This window comes from Carassius auratus, chromosome 18 (genome assembly GCF_003368295.1).
Source record: "Carassius auratus strain Wakin chromosome 18, ASM336829v1, whole genome shotgun sequence".
NCBI lineage: Eukaryota > Metazoa > Chordata > Actinopteri > Cypriniformes > Cyprinidae > Carassius > Carassius auratus.
This window is the reverse complement of record NC_039260.1, coordinates 7,321,317-7,339,394: the sequence shown is the minus strand read 5'-3', so window position 1 is coordinate 7,339,394 and position 18,078 is coordinate 7,321,317. Positions and strand designations below refer to the sequence as shown.

Sequence of the window (18,078 nt, the reverse complement as noted above, 5' to 3'; positions counted from 1 at the left end):
TATTAAATATTGTGGGATATCTGTGTGCTTAATGTGGAGAACAGTAGTCTACTTCTGGGTCTGATGAATTGCCCAATAACCAATTACTGCAACTTGGCTCGAGATGTTATAAACAGGGATGATGACACATTTTGCAACATATGGCAGGCTGACATTAGTGGCAATTTTTAGAATTAAGCTTTAAACGATCTCCCAAAATGTTCTCTTAAACGCTCGTGTAAGATGTGATTGCAACATTTTGTTCCCAACTTTACAATTGTAAAGTACAATTGAGTATGCGAGTTATTTTGATCAAGGGTTATCAATCATTATTCTGTCAAGGATTTTTAGTAATACTTCATAATTGTCATTAATAAATTAATATTTAGCAAATTTCATTACAAAACAAGTTGCACAATCCTTATTATGCTTGTTAATACCAATAATTTTTTGGGGGGGAGGGGATAGAACTGGCAATTCTAACATATTTTGTACTCTTTGTACTATGTTGGGTCCTCTAAATAAATAAAAACATAACTTTTTGACAAAAATACATTTTATTTAAATGAAATAAAACTTAAATAAAATGAAAATTACAAATATTGCCTTGGTTATTTAAAAAAAAAAAGTATTATTTTGGATAAAAAAAGTGCAAATCTAAAATTTAAGTAACAACCTAATTAGTAGTAGTAAAAATAAATAAATAAATAAACATTAATATGAAAAATAATAAATAAATAAAAAGCAAATGCAAATTATAAAACTACTAACTATTACACTAAATTTAAACAGAAATATATAAAAATAAAAGCTAAAGTATATTCAATTTATTAAGAAAATATTATAGTAAATGATACTAATAATAAATAACTCTGCTACATGATTTTTTTTTCTTACTTGAATGCATATTAAAAGTGACATTTTAAAAATGTAATGAAATTGAACATTGCAATTTCAATTTCATTCTCGCTATAATTGTATCTAAAAACAAGCCTTTTAATCATTTACCGGGTGTTGCTCCATGCACAGAGGGCCCTTCTGAGTCAACAGACAGCACTCTGAAATAAACAAAACCTTTGCCATTGGCTGGTGACTGTTTGTGGAGCAGTGGAGGATGGGGGGAGGGGGTATGAATGGCCTTGTAAGAAGGACACGTTCATGGCTCCGTTAAAAAACTATTATCAAACACTTCAGCTATTTAGTGAGTCACACCACACTACAGTATGGGCGTTTTTAACAGGACATCCATCTTTTATTTATGAAATCTGAAATATGTTTAATATAATAGTGGAGTGTCCATCACTTAACCTTTCTCTGTGTGGTTTGATAAACCCGAGCCAAAGCAAACTAAAACGTCTGAAATTCTAGAATGGTCTTTCTGAGAAATTACATGAAACATTGCGTTTCAGAGAAGCATGGAGAGTAGCTATCACCCAAAAGCCTCTTTTTGTTTGACATCTGGTAGTTAATCTCAAATAAAAAGTGTTTACCGTTTTAGAACCACACATCAAATCATAAAAGCTTGATGTAGAGATAAGACCATCAAACAGTAGTACAAACCGACGAGAGGCTTCATATCAGCATGTTAAACATGAGCTTTCAAGGACTGTGGCACAAAAAATGCCATAACAAGGTCCACAACCTTGAACTTTCCCAAGATTTACCTTAAAAAGACCTGTTAACACGTAACACCCAACCAACAAATCAAAAGATGGTGCACTGAATCCAAACATACATACGTTACTGGAACTAGAGATCCAAAAGGTCTGGAACTGTGAATGTGTAGGCTGAATTTTTTTTCAATGCAATGCATGTATGTATAATCATATGCATAATGTTATTCTATGTATAATGTATAATGATTTAGATTTTTTATTTTTATTTTAATAGATTTTTTGTTGTTGTTTCCTTTTCATTTTTCTTTTCCAGTTTTCTGTGATAAAGTGTTAGTGTGTGTTTAAAATGTGAATGTCCTGCCGCTATCTTTGGGTGGCCACACTAATTTGTTGTACACTGTGAAATGCTGTTGTGAACCTAAGAATAGCGATAATGTGAAGGATGTTTACTCCCAAATGACAGAAACCAGTAGAGTTCTGTCAGCTCCCAACAAAGACAAAAGGAGCCAATTTCAGCATCCCAGAATAAACATGCATCTATTCTCTCTGAGAACGAACATGTCGTGAGTCCAGAGTCTCGTTTGCGTCTACTTCTATTTCATTTGCTCCGCACTCAACTCATTAAAAGTGTTAGATGCTATTTAAACAGAAGAGCAGCCGCTGCTGTAATCTAATGTATGTGCCCAATTAATTATGCATGCTATCTGAGCTATATTAAAACACTATATCAAGGCAATATATCTATCACATATACATGTATAAGTAAAAGATAAATTGAAAGATTTTTTTATTCTCCTCCAAATAAACATTTAAAGAGACATCAGTTACAATGATGCAATGGTAAAGTGCACATTTCAAACAATCATCTTCACATCCATGTAAGCAATGAAATGTCTTTTTCAACAGGTAGTGTGCAAAAAATAAATAAAATAAAAAAAAATCAGGCACATTGTGGATTGTATCTTTTTTATATATCTATATTCAGTTGCTAAAGTACTAAAATGGTTCATTTCTATATTCAGCCAAACATAAACTCTATTAAAGCTCTTCCACATACACATATGAACTATGAGTTATTAATGATTTTTCAAAGGCATTCCACTAAATACACATCCATCTTCTGACCATTATAAACTTTTATGATTAAATGATATTTTCTGAGATGTGTTGAATTTAGCAAAGAGGTTTGTGGAGGCTGCACTACTACATGCAAGAAAAGCCACAGAACAATATTTCTGACTCTTTAACCCGTTTATGTACTATACATCTGCTTTGTTTGCATAGCTGACAACAATCAGAACATAAAATCAAAAAGAACCAATGCATATTCTGCTGTCAGCCTTATAGTACGCTAGATATAAATAGAATTTGGAACAAATGCATGATTTAAAATTGAGTTTTTTTTCTGGCATGGTTTGTTTTACTGTAGAAATCAAGTTTCCCCCTCCATTCTTAGAATCATCCTAACCTCCCCCTCTCCTTACGGTGCCCCTGGCAATGATATTCAGACATTTTTAAGGACCTTTTGGGACCACAGTAAGATTCTCTTATGCTCACCAAAGCTGCACTTTTTTAAAGTTACATTTAAAGTAACTGTTTTCTATTTTATATACATTTAAAAATGTTATTTATTCCTGTGATGCAAAACTGAATGTTCATCAGCCATTACTCCATTCTTCAGTGTCACATGATCCTTCTGAAATCATTTTAATAGGCTGATTTGGTGCTCAAGAAAAAAATAAACATTATTTAATAAATGGAAATTATAAAAAAAAGAAAAAAATAACAAGTTCTTTTGTAGCATTATAAATATTATCACTGTCATTTTTGACCAATTTAATGCATCCTTGCTGAATAAAAAATAAAAAATTCTTTAAAAATATTGTACTGAACTTTTAAACAGGTAGTATAGACTTCAGCTGAAACTATGTCTGCCTACAGCTGTCAAATTAACTACTCACAGATCATTCACATGTGACTGTTCCTTCAGCTTCTACAGCAGGGTGAAATCATAAAGGATGCCATCCAAAATATTTTTTCACAATTCAGATATACTGTTATGTCAAATGTCAGGTGGAATGTTGTATTCCCAGCGTGGGTTACTTAAATAAATCCTCTTACACCTCAGGTCTCAGTCTTGGGTGTGATGTGACCAAAATGTCATTGATACTGATTCTGATATTCCCCATTTTCATAATGATTTGATCCGTGATCTTCATGTGCTTGCACGGTCACCCCTCTCTTCTTCCTCCAGCCTTGCTTACGGCCTGCAGGGCTTTCTGTGGTTCCATAGGTCTTCTGCTTGGTGGCCAGTGCACTGTCGCTGTTGGGCTCGGTTTCATCAGCCAGCTCATCTTCCCCGATGATGCCGCATTTCTCGTCACTGGTGTTCTCAGGATCGGCCCAGTCCTGCTTCTCACCAGAGGCGAAGATGGCATAGAAGATCACGCCAGTGTAATGCACCATGGAAGCAATCACAAAGACATGCTGCCACTCCAGGCGAGTCTGTTGAGGACATAGAAATGTAATGAGGATATGCAATATGTTTGTGTAAAACAAAAATGCACATTCAATTTGCTTATTTGTCATTAAAGGGTTAATTTAAACTTAAGTGTCTTGTTCCACAGCAAAAGAGGTGAGGGTGAACTTGTTTGAGCTTTTGAGTTTTAACCTACAACCTTACACTTACTTTCCATTTTTATATTTAAGAACCTCACAGAACTGTCCATAAATGAATTTAGCCAGTAATTACCTTAAATAGAATGAATATATATATATATTCATAATTGGTTATAAGTAATTATTATCATTTATTTTTCTTACAATGTATCACTATAGATCACTGGTTCTCAACTTTTTTGACTCAAAGATCCCTCATAAAAAGATCCCTCGGAGGCTCCATGATATAGTCCATTCACAGCATTAATTTAGAAATTTCAGAATTTTCAAGATCTTCAATTAAAAACAGTAGGAAAAAATATTTTTTATTTATTATTTTAACTATATTATATTGTATATGAAATAAGTTTAATTTGCATCTTTTATAGTTTGATCATTTCAATATATTTATGTATACTAAATACTTCTGGAATAATTTTTTGCTATTTTAATGACCCCTTAGAAGTGCTATCTATCTATCTATCTATCTATATATATATACATATATATATATATATATATATATATATATATATATATATATATATATATATATATATATATATATATATATATATATATATATATATATATATATATATGTCATGTTTTTGAATATCCAGGAATATTTACACACTTAAAATTTCCCCTAATCTAATATAAGGAAAATTACTTCATCATGAAAGAAGGAAGCTATTTGCATGTGATTGTATCTCTTAGGTTAAAAACAATTCCTTGTGCATATAGTATTATGTTTTTCTGTGCACAAGCATAAGTTGATGAAGTAAAATACCTTGTGTTTGGTAAGTGCTCCAACAATGAGGGGGCACACCATTCCAGACAGGGTACCTACTCCATTAGAGATGCCCATAAGAATGCTAGCATAGCGAGGAGCTATGTCCAGATGGTTTACATTGAATCCTGTGTCAAAGAATAAAAATACATTTCACATATTTAGATCTTCTTCTGTGTAATTTTAGAAACTAATACTTCAGCTTCTATCATCATGCCCTTTCTACTAAGTTCTTTTATTACAAATGAGTAACCCGTATTATTGAAACTGGAGATGTGGCATAAGTACAAAGAAATGAAATGGTTAGAATCAAACAAAGCCAAATGAGAGAGAGGATTATGTTGACTGACACTCTGATGACTGACACCTCTCTCATGCGTTACCTGATATCGCGAATCCACTGAAGCCCACCGCCAAGATGAGGAATGAGATGGCCACTGTACGCGTGTGTGAGAACCCAACCACCAGGAGCAATGTGGCCTCCATGCCAAAACCTGTGGATGATGGCAGAACTTAGTCATCAGCCATCTTGCACATGACACAGAGTTCTAATAAGACAATTTCGACTTTAAAAATTCCTTGACCTTTCGTTTTTTCCATTGCACTGCTCTGCATATTGCATTTTTACAAAAATGTGTGAATGGCCCCTAAGGGTCAGTCAACACTATGTCTTTATAGTTACCGTTATTAATGTAAACAGGCCTTTAAAAGCAAGAACTTGACCAATGATGTGAGCTTGGGACTTTGCCTACCTCCACAGTTCATAATTTTGCGCACGGCTGTAGTAGAGAGGATTTTCCGACTCCTCAGGAAGTCAGCCAGCTGGCCTCCGATCGGCACAATGATCGTCATCACCATGTGTGGCACTGCTGACAGAATGCCCACCTGAAACAGACCGACATCAAGTATTTAGCTTATTTCTAGAGTGAATTGTGGTAGGATTCCGTGACTTTAAATCACGTAACAGCCCACCTTGCTGATGGGGAACCCAAAGACTTCTTCAAAGTAAGCTGGCTGACTAATGAGCAGGAGGTAAAAGGTCCAGCTACGGCAGAAGTTTGCCACAATGATTGCGTAGACAGGCATAGATGTGAAGAATTCACGCCAAGGAGTTTTAAATTTCTGCAAAGAGAGAAAAAAAAGTCCTTTTATACAAAGTATTTTAGGATACTACATTGCCACCTTAATATTAAATTAAATATATATAGAAAGTTTCAGTTTTATTATACCAAATGCATGAAAGAAGACTTTGGACTACCTCAGTAGCACTCATTAAATTGGCTCCTTCCCCAATAGAGGTCTCTATGTATGTCTTTTCTTCCTCACTGATAGTGGGATGGATTGCTGGACTGTTGTAAGCCAGCAAGAGCCAGAAACTATACCATATTATGCCAAACACACCTGGATATAAGCACAGAACCAGACTTTAACACTGCACCCCTGAAATGTAGCATTACAAATGAACACATTACAGTGGACATCAAGGGTTCATGCAGTTTATTTAGTGACTCATAGATTTATTACTTTTTGCAGTCTGTTCACAGTAACTCACTCTTATCATGTTGCTGCTACTCTTAAAAGTAAAGAGGATTTTTTTTTGCCATGTATGGTACCATAAAGAATATCCATCGAATTTAATCATTTCATTTGATAGATTATTAAAATGTTTATAAAAAAAAAATCAAGTTATTTGAGGTTGCAAACCCCCTTTTTTAACCTTTCTTCAATTCTTATCTATTTAATATGAATTAGTACTGGGCAATTATTAATCGCAATTAATCACATCCAAAATAAAAGTTTTTGTGTACATACCAAGGTTTACCAAGGTTTACCAAGGTGAACTTTATTGTCCCACAAGGGGAAATTCATATGGTCATTCATTCATTACACGCCCTTATCACAACATATTCTCCAAAAAACAAACACAACACATAAAAACACAATCTATACAAAAAAAACAGTACTACAAGAATGAAAAATTACAATCCAACATTTGACGTTAAAAATTTATAATATTATCAAATAGCTAAAACTATGATAGCTTGCGATGTGCGTGATCATTATACAATCTGATCGCTATGGGGACAAATGATTTATTATACCTTTCTGTTCTAATTCTCTGTTGTAAAATTCTACCAGTTGACCTATTACTTCTAATAAATTTATGATATAGAGGGTGAGTAGGGTCATTAAGGATTTGGTCAGTCTTTTTTGAAATAAGCTCATTGTACAGCTGAGCTACCGACACCTGGTCAATTCCGATGATCCTGCTGGCCATCTTAATCATGCGCTGCAGTTTCTTTTGGTTCTTAACATGCATGTTACCAAACACACAGATGAGGCCAAAGGACAAAACACTCTGAAGTAGGCTTTTATAAAACATTACAAGAATGTGTTTTTCTAATCTAAAATTATATAATTTCCTAAGGAAGTACATCCGCTGGTGCATTTTCTTAATTTTGTTTAGTGCACATTCATTAAAAGTTAATTTAGAATCAATTTCAACTCCCAAGTATTTATACGTTGAAACCCTCTCCACTAATTCACCATTAATATTAGAGGGGGGAACTATCATTCTATTTTTGCTAAAATTTATAACCATCTCTTTTGTTTTCTTCACATTGATTTCCAGAAAATGTTCAGTACACCACTGAGTGAAACCCTGCAATTCCCTCTGAAAACCACTCACAGAAGATATATCCGACTTTAAAAAACCAACCAATGCTGTGTCGTCAGCATATTTAAAATAAATGTGAGCTGAAGAGGAAGCTTGACAATTATTAGTGTATAATGTATATAGGATAGGCGACAGAACACACCCTTGTGGTGCCCCTGTATTTATAATTTTTGAGGATGATATGCTTGAATTAAATCTGACCTGCTGACTACGATCTGTCAAGAAGTCATAGATCCATAAAATAATTTGGGGATTGACTCCCAAATGCACTAATTTTCTCACCAGCAGGTGGGGTTGGATCGTATTAAAAGCACTACTGAAATCAATGAACACAATCTTGACCAGGCTTTGAGCATGTTCAAGGTGCTCATGAGTGCTGTTAATCAAAGATAATAGTGCATCCTCAACACCTCTCTCTGCACGATAAGCAAATTGATTCGGGTCTAAAAGGGGTGAAACCTCTTGGAGAAGTTGTTTTAAAATTATTTTTTCAAAACATTTCATAACTGCAGAGGTAAGGGCAACAGGGCGCAGATCATTAAATTCCTTAGGTCTATTGTTTTTTGGCACAGGCACTATTAAGGATTGTTTCCATAGGCTGGGAATAACGCCTGTATCTAATGACAGCTGAAACAACCTATGGAAGGGCTGTGCCAACTGATCAGCACACACCTTTAATGTCCTGCAGCTAATACCATCAGGTCCACATGCTTTACGAGGATTTACACGTCTAAAATAGAATTTGACCTCATCCATGGGGATATCAAAATCTATACCCTTCATGTCTCTTACTGCTGTAATAATCTCATTCTGTTCAACTTTAAAATCATGTATGTCAAATCTACAATAAAAATCATTTAATTCATTTGCCATATTAAAATTATTCTCTGCTACCAACGGATGCTTCTTGGACTTATATCCTGTGATAGATTGGACTCCCTGCCAAGCTCTCCTAGCGTCACCTTTAAAAAAGTTTTCTAACTTATGTTTATATGCTGCTTTACACTCATTTGTCTTTTTCTCTTCTCTACTTCCTCCTGATTTAAACACTCTCTTTTTCTCATTAAGGAGTTGCTTTAACTCTGGGGTAACCCAGGGCTTATTATTAGGATACATCTTAATAGTCTTTCGGGGGATGATTACGTCCTCACAGAATTGTACATACCCCGATATAGCAAACACTGCTTCATTGACATTGTCAGTCCCATCGGTCACTACATTCCAATCTGTGCTCTCCAGGCAATCCTGAAGTGCCTCAGTCGCAACAGCAGTCCAGCATTTAACCTCCACCTTTTTTGATTTTTCACGACGTAGGCGGGACACATATTTTGGCATCAGTTTAATCATATTATGGTCCGAATTCACATATGTGTGTGTACTGTGTATGTTTATTATTGTAATTATAAATACACACACATGCATGTATATATTTTAGAAAAATATGTTATGTTTATATATTAAATAAATATATTTATATATATATAATCTAAATTATATGAATATAAATATATACATGTTAATACATGTTAACATTTTCAAAATGTTTATATATACATAATAAATATACACCGTAGACATATCATGTTAATAAGAACTTTTATTTTGGATGTGATTAATCCGGATTAATAATTGCCCAGAACTAATAAGAATGTAAATTATTTTGATTGATTAAAGTCTGACAAATGTGTCATAAAGTGCATATCAGTTAATAAATGTCATCACTCAGATTTTCATTTTCAGTGTCATTTTTTACCAAAACATTTCAAAGGCTTACCCTAAACTCACCATATATATAGAAGACAGAGGGCCAGCCTACATACTGCACTAAAACTCCAGCCAGTGGCATGGCTATCACAGCTCCTGCATAAGATCCTTTCAACCAGAACACACACACACACAAAGGCGTAATTAAGAAAGTTAAATTAAGAGAGAGGGCATTAATCAACCTGCAATAATCCCTTCACATGACAGTTCAATAATTTGAAGCCATTGCGGGGGTTGCCTCATAACTGCCAGAGGAAAACTGGCATGATTGGTTCGGTTCAGCTTTGAGAGAGCAGAACTAGTTTTGTTCATTTTAATGTAGTACATTTACCATTAGATTTTCATATATTTGTAGGATTTTTTAAGTAATGGTTCATCCAAAAATGAAGATTCTTTCATTATTCAAGCCATCAAGCTATAAGAACATTTAAAGCAATAAATGCCAATTCCAGGATTCAAGTCCTTCATCAAACTCAGAGTAGTCTGCTCAGTTACACGTGCAACAACTCCAGACCTCAGCACAACACGTGCCTCTGTCTGCCTGAAGGACAGTCTGGCAGCTGCAGGAAATGGGATTTTAATGAAAAGGTGTCTTAATGTATATTTTATTACTGGATGCACTTGTAAACTTTCCTGCTTGGTATAGGAAAGGATTCTCAAGTGAAATTTGAAAATGGGAGAGGGTGCTGCTTCATTTGTATCAACAAAAGAAAGACTATTTTACATATAGAAAGTGAAGCTCATTTACGTCCTGACACCAGAAGGTGTCACTGTCCACATGTCTTTATGAGTCATTGAATCATTAATTCAAATGATTCGTTAAAACATTGATGTATTCAATAACTAAACAAATGAACAAGCTGAATTCAGAACCACATACAACTCTTACTATTCCTGCTATAGAAATACTTCATAAAATGGTAAGAGCTAGTATGCATTTCCGAATTCAGCAAGTGATTCTATGTGAGTAACCTCGATGTGTTCTGTTTCAATAAAATATTACGTACTCACCACAGAACGAGGTTGTAGCCAGACGACTTCTTTCCAGTGGAGGAGCCCATTTGCTCCACATCCCATGGCAGGCTGGGTATGTGACACCCTGTGAACATTATACATGGTTAGTATGCTTTATTTATTTATTTATTTAATCAAAATGTAATTCTAATGACCAATTAATACTTAAAAGAGCAGTTCACCCATATAATGACATCAATGATAGTGAATCATGACTTAAATTTAAGTCTGTCGTCACTCAAAAGCTGTTGAAAATACCGGTATATGTTGGTTAGGTATGTTTTGACACTGGGATGCTGGTTTATGCAGGACCATCATAAACCAGCAAAAGGACCAGCATAAACCAGCAAAGGACCAGCTCAAACCAGCAAAAAGACCAGCATAAACCAGCAAAGAACCAGCTAAACCAGCAAAGGACAAGCATAGACCAGCAAAAGGACCAGCATTAACCATCAAAGGACCAGCTCAAACTAGCAAAAGGACCAGCATAAACCAGCAAAGAACTAGCGTAAACCAGAAAAGGACCAGCATAAACCAACAAAGGACCAGCATAAATCAGCATCAAATCATACCTAACCAGCATATGCTCTTTTTTTTCAGCAGGGTGGCTTTAAAGTATAGCCTAGTATATACTTTACGACTACTTTTATGGTGCTTTTAATAGTATTTGGATGTTGAATATCATCATTCACATGGAAACGAAGATGGTGTAAACAATCTATTATCTTTTTGTGTTCCAGAAATGAAGAAGTCATGTGTTTGGAATGACATGAGGGTGAGTAAATACTGACAGAATTTTCATCTTTGAATGTATTACTGCTTTAAATACACTGATCAATAGCATACCATTTAAAATTAATATGTAATATGTGAGGTTATGTCACATGTAAATTAATAATAAAAAGTAAATATTTTATGACCTGTGTGACGATGAGATCACTGGGGGCCACTCACCTCCACCAGTCCTTGTAAGATTCGCACAAACATGACACAGCCATAGTGGACCCTGGCAGCTGATGGAATAAACATGTTTAGGACTGACGTCAAGAAAATGGCTGCTCCAAACACCCTGAGAATAATTCAGAGAAATTTATTAATGTTAGTTAATGCAAGTATCATGGATTCAGTCAAAATTAAGCCATTTAAAAATATAATGCGCCCTTAAATAATGTAGATTTATATAAATAATGTTTTGTGGAAAAGCAGACAGTGAGGACGATAAGTTATTCCATAATGGTATCTGAATAACTGAATTGAATAACTCTATCATTACTCCTGAAATTCTGAAAGACATTAATCATAAAATATTTATTTCTTCTTGACATCATATAAAGTGACGAGTTAGTGACACCTAGAGAGTAATTTTGTAACTTGAAAAATACTACAATAAGGATTTCATATCACAAAATAATATCAAAATGCATTAGAAATGCACTGAATTTAGTTGGAACCATTAGTGCAACTATCTATCATTGTCAATGAATATTAGAGTAAAAATATTTTTTGTTTTACTCAGGATCTTTATGTATTTCATTAAGACGTGATCAAAGGAAAACATTTAAACTCTCTATAAATATTCTATATATATATATATATATATATATATATATATATATATATATATATATATGTATCAATTGAATTTAGTTTTACTTGATGTACTGAAATAACTAAATCTAAAACAAAAATAAAAATGAATAAAAAAAGTTTTTTTTTTTTTTTTTTTAAGTTATAATAAAATATTACTATAGCAATATAGCATTGGTGCAGCTTGTATTTAGCATCTACGGGGGCCTAGGTTCAAACCCTGATCTGTCATGTATATGCAAATTTTATTGGATATCCAACTTGATTGTACTGATTAAATTATACAGTTTTTACCTTCAATATTTTGCAAACTAATTACCAAAGACCTTTTTTCCTCCATTCAAAATTCACTTTGCTGAAAAACCCATCAGGTTGAATAGGCATAATGCTAGCTGGCACATCATCACTGGATCAAACAGAAGAGAGTCATTTTGTTTCATTCAGTTGTCCTTTATCTCCATATAATCCATCCATCTGCTTCTTTTTTTCCAAAACAGTGTCTAAGTGACACTTGTAATATTCCAGTGGCTGGTGTTTCAGCGAGAGATCTACTGCTGGATCTTTCATTATTAACTCTGTCAGCCACGTGTCCTCTTTTCCTGTGAGGCTTTTATTACAAGACCGCTATCGCCCCTCTAATCAACAAACGGCACAAATTCAACCCTCGCAGCCCTGACCACTGCACTTGTGCAGTTTCTTGGGTCTTCAGACACCTTTCAACACTGAATGTAATATGAGAGTTGTATTATGAAACAAAGGCGTGCCTTCCAGATGTGGCGTGGAGGCCCGGGCATCAAGATGAGGCTCACCTGTTAGCTGCTAGCTTATTGGAGATGAAACCTCCAGGGATTTGAGTGACAATGTAGCCCCAGAAAAAAGAGCCATGTATCAACCCAACCGTCTCTGGATCCCAATTAAACTGAGCTGGCTGAAGGAGAAAAGCATTAGAAGAGACCACGTTAGCTTTATATAATTAATAAAATAAAAAAGAATAGTAATAAAAAATAGAAAAAACTTTTGTATGCACATTCCTGTGTATGATATAAAAATGAGTTATCATAAGATGTTCATAGTAAAATGACCTCTGAATATATATGTGTGTGTGTGTGTGTGAGTCATGTCTTCTTCCTAAAATTTCTTATGACAGGAAATTACAAGAAATTGTGGCAGGCAACTATGTAAAAAGTCAATAATGAGAATTCAAGCCAGAAAAAAAGATAATTAAGATAATTAAAATATTAAGCATCATAAAATGAAGTAAATATAAGTAAAATATTATCTGTAAAATATTTACTTATATTAAGTTGACAGTTTGTACATGACAGTTTGTGTGTTTATATACAGTATATGTGTACGTGGTTATAAAATAGATAAACTATATTTTTTTGGTTATTTATTACTGATAAAAGCAGAGTTGTCAATAGAACAATTGAATAAAAATAAAGTTAAGATGTAAGAGAATGCTAAATTCGGTAAGTGAAGTAAAATTTTATTTACCGTATTTTTTGGACTATAAGTCGCACCAGAGTATAAGTCGCATCAGTCCAAAAATACGTCATGATGAGGAAAAAACCATATATAAGTCGCACTGGACTATAAGTCGCATTTATTTAGAACCAAGAACCAAGAGAAAACATTACCGTCTACAGCCGCGAGAGGGCGCTCTATGCTGCTCAATGAAGACTACAGGAGCAATGAGCAGCATAGAGCGCCCTCTCGTGGCTGTAGACGGTAATGTTTTCTCTTGGTTCATGTCTCTTGGTTCATGTCAAATTAATTTTGATAAATAAGTCGCACCTGACTATAAGTCGCAGGACCAGCCAAACTATGAAAAAAAGTGCGACTTATAGTCCGGAAAATACGGTACTTACTTACTCACCCCTATGTTATTCCATGACTTCCATTAATTTCCATAGTCTTTTTTGTTCCATACTATGGAAACCAGTGGCTACCAGCAACAGTTTGGTTATCAACATTCTTCAAAATATCTTTTTGTGTGTGTGTGTTCAACAGAACAAAGAAATTCATACATGTTTGGAAGAAAATGAGGGTGAGTAAATGATGACAACATTTTCGTTTTTGTGGGAACTATCCCTTTACCTAAAAATTCCCTCGTTCTAATTTAAAGGTAATTTGGTATTTTCAGTTTATATGTTCCTAGTTTCACCTGCATGACGGCAGTCCCGTTGATGTACACAGTGTTGTTGTTAACCATTTCTACAATGGCTACACCGAGGTTGCAGCGGATGCCAAACGAGATGCAAAAGCCAAGTCCGCTGAGGATGGCGATGATGTAACGTTTGGGGAGGCCAAAGCAGCCACAATCAAAAAGGGGTGGGCTGCGTTCAGGGGCTGCCACTGCCCGACCATCTTCTGTCAGCTCAATGTTGTCCTCTTCAGCCACATAAGAACCATCGATCTTCCTACCGTAGGATATAAAATGGTTTAGAAATAGTCATGGCTTGTAAAAATTAAATTATATAACTCCATAACTGATGTATAAACCAAAATAGGCCCTCTTTTTGGATTACAAATGTAACTTTAGCTGATCTAGATTCAACTCAGTGCTGTTTGAAAGTGATATACCCATATTTATGAGTGATGTACTGATGGACTGCGAGTTGGAGGGGGCCAGCAAGGGTTGCCAGAGTGTGCCGTTGAAAAGGTCACATTGCGTTTGGTGCTCCCTCCATCTCGCCCTTACGCACCTGTTCCATTACTGAACCTGCATCTTTTCTCTCATCCTCCACCTCACAGGAATTACTTTCATCTGTCTATTTTGAAATGCACACCTGAGTTCTTCTATACAGTGGAAGGAGCTCAGTAAAAGCTGGACACTGGAGGATTGTGAATGGAGGATCAAGAAGCATCATTTCAAGAGCTTGTTCCTGATGTTTGTGAAGCATTGTTATTGCACATGAGCCACTTTAAGGTGAAGTATTGCTCTAGTACACTCTCGAAATGGATCACATGCATGTTTTGCTACTGTGAACAATGCATACACTTATTCAGATCAGAACTGTTTCCATACGTTTTTTTTTTTTTTCATATCTTTTGTTTTAAATGAATTCAGAACTCTCAGGATGCTTCTTTTAATTTAAATTTTACAGCATGAATGGAGACTGTATAGATGTTTAAAATTGCCATAAGATGAAAAAAATTAAAATATAAGGAAAATATAATGACGTAGATGTGGAGAAAATAATCCAGAAAAGGACAGTATCACCTCTTAACATCATAAAGCCATGTGCAAAGATAACCATGAACCAACATTACAGCATTTACATTATAATCATCCATCCAAGGCAATATATTATTCAATTTTAACCACAAGAAAAGTGGTAAAAATTGTTCTAATTGCTATTGTAATTAATTATATATATATAAAAAAATTTATATATATATATTTGTTGTTTTGGAAATGGCATTCCTCTTGTGCACCTATTATAATGCTCTACTTTGCCTTATTAATTCAATTATGGTGCATTTTATGCATGCTTAGTTTATACACAAATCTGCATGAAATTCTGCAAACAGAAACCATTTTAAAAGTAGGGATTAAAATAAATATTGCATGACCTTAGTGTGCACCCATATTTTAATTTTCCCCTTTGTATCGTGTAGTTCTACTTCTACAAGCTCTAGAGATTTCCTGGCAATGTTACACAGACACAGGAAATTATGTACATTATCTCACATATAAAGCTGTCTAATGTGCAAGAAATATGTACATGTACTTCGCTCTAATGTGAAATCTTCAGGTTTTTAATCTCTTCAAATGTACACCTAAAACTGTATAACATTTAAATTACTGGCCCAGATACAAAGTGAAAATGCTATGTTTTTGCATAATAATGTCGTGATATTTCTAGATGCCCTGACAAGCAAAGATATCCTGTGGCAACATGTTAGTGTATTCTTTGCCATTTTTTTCAATTATATCTTTAAATGGCATATGATTGATTTATCTCAGAAATCAACTGCTCAGAAAATGTTAAGTTGATTTCAAAATTAAAAAAAATTACTTTTTAAAATCCCTTCCCATAATTAAGCATGACGCAGTATGTATAAGCAAGCAATCTTCTCATATCTTCTTCTCAGCGCTTAGACTTCAACTGCCTTCACACTTACTTCTGCAGGTTCCCCAGAGAGTCGCCCACACTGTTCTTCAACTCCTCCTTCCCCGGTTTGAGCTTCTCCTTTAGACCCGCAAACCCCCCCAGTGGCATTTCTCCTTCCCTTGCTCTTCTGTCCCTCAAACACTTGTCTTCTCACACTTCTGCTCTTGCAGAAAATCCACTAGACGCTGGTGAGCATCCTCTCCTGTGCTGGACTGAGATGGTCTAGGTGTGCTGGAGGGGAGGAGGAGAGATGCTGAGCCAGAGACGGAACAGAGAGGAAGAAGAGGAGGGACTTTGGTTTGGATGCTCTGGGTACAATCATTCATGCGGTTTGGGCTAAGAACATCCAGAAACAAGGCACAAGGAAAGAAATGGGGCAAAACCGTGTTTCTCCGGTTCAGTGCATCGGCATTGTGAAAGTTATGGTGGCATACATCAATAATGGAAACTCCGGCATTCTCCTTAGCTCCGTCACAGACAGTGACAGAAGATGCCAAACTGCTGCCTCTTCTCCAACCTCTCCTTTCTTGGTCTTGCCCATACAAAAGCAAGCCGAAAAGAGTGATTAGCAGAGCTCATGAAATATTGACAGTGAAGTCAAGGATCGCAGGCTCAGGGTTCTATAATACAAGCAGCTGTAACAAGACACTGCGTCCTCTAGTCCCAATCTCACCCTTATCCCGAGAATCAGATTCAGGGGTTCATGGGTCAAATGTATCAACGTCAACAACCAAACACTGACATAAAGGTTCAAACTGTGAGGGCCGTTGCACTGTAGTTGATGCATAAAAGTCACATATGCAATCTAATTCTATTGCTTGTTAAGGGCTGCAACTTTTTCCCGTGAAAGCTTTTTTTATGCAATAATAAAAAAAAAAAACAGTGTGCTTTAAAAATACAGATATTGAGGTCTAAAAATTTCAATTGGTAGTCTACACAGCTCTAGGGCTTTGTTTCACTGATGCTTGTTTTAGGAGCCTCAATAGTCTTCCATGAATAAAATCTGGAGCTGCCTCACTGAAGGTCTGCCATTCAATGCAAAGGTAACAAAAAAACAAAACAAAAAAAAAACTGAAAAACATTTACTATTCACAATGATCAAAATGAACATGTGCATTTGTGCAAATGAAGATTCTTTATCTACAAAATGTGAACCAAAACAATAATACACAATAAAAATAATTAATTAATTTTAATGTATTCACAAAAAAAAAAGTGTCATCACTGCCCCATTAACTTTTACTGAAGTTATTATTATATATTAATAGTATAGTGTATCATGAAAGCACACTCTGGTCCAGGGCACTTTCTGTTCTTAAAGAAAAGAGTGACATCTAGTGGACTAAATGTATGGACTTGAAGTGGTGGTCACATAAAGTATTCATTTGCATCATTTAACTATGACTCTTGTTTTCTGTATGCAATATCTTTTGCAGGAAAAAGTGTGATTCAACTTTTCCTGTGTCTCAATTGTGTGTTATAAATGTGTGTTGTTATAATAAAGTCAGTTGCGGCTACATATGAGATCAGATCACCTGCGTTTATTTTCAAGGACCATTAGAAGAAAAAAAAAATGATTAAGGTGCATTTCTTGTCCACTAGCTGGCGCGAGTGTCTGTTTTTTCTTTCAGAATTGGTTACTCGATCGTTTCAAGGTAGGTGTCAAAGTTGTTATCAGGCCAGAAGAAAAAAAAAAAAAAACCATGCAAAGACACATTCATTAAATTAATCCCTGAAATCTTTTAAATAGAATGCAGACAACACAGCATCTTTAGAGTGATGAATTTATTTATTTTTTCATGTGAGAAAAAAAAAGACATATACAATAGTTTCCTTAAGCAAAATGAATGAAAATCCCATTACATATAA

At 34.9% G+C, this 18,078-nt stretch overlaps 1 protein-coding gene across 1 annotated transcript; it reads right to left on the bottom strand.

The window, feature by feature from the left end:
• Positions 1–3,480: 3,480 nt before the first annotated feature.
• Positions 3,481–17,021, bottom strand: LOC113118276 (vesicular glutamate transporter 3-like). The gene is made up of 12 exons (XM_026287334.1): positions 16,220–17,021; positions 14,256–14,511; positions 12,898–13,016; positions 11,456–11,570; positions 10,499–10,586; positions 9,509–9,595; positions 6,305–6,447; positions 6,019–6,168; positions 5,799–5,931; positions 5,430–5,540; positions 5,047–5,174; positions 3,481–4,100 (listed from the first exon to the last, which is right to left on the bottom strand). Exons 1-12 carry the CDS (start codon positions 16,315–16,317, stop codon positions 3,756–3,758), a joined length of 1,773 nt encoding a protein of 590 aa, XP_026143119.1. The 5' UTR covers positions 16,318–17,021; the 3' UTR covers positions 3,481–3,755.
• Between the last annotated feature and the right edge of the window lie 1,057 nt (positions 17,022–18,078).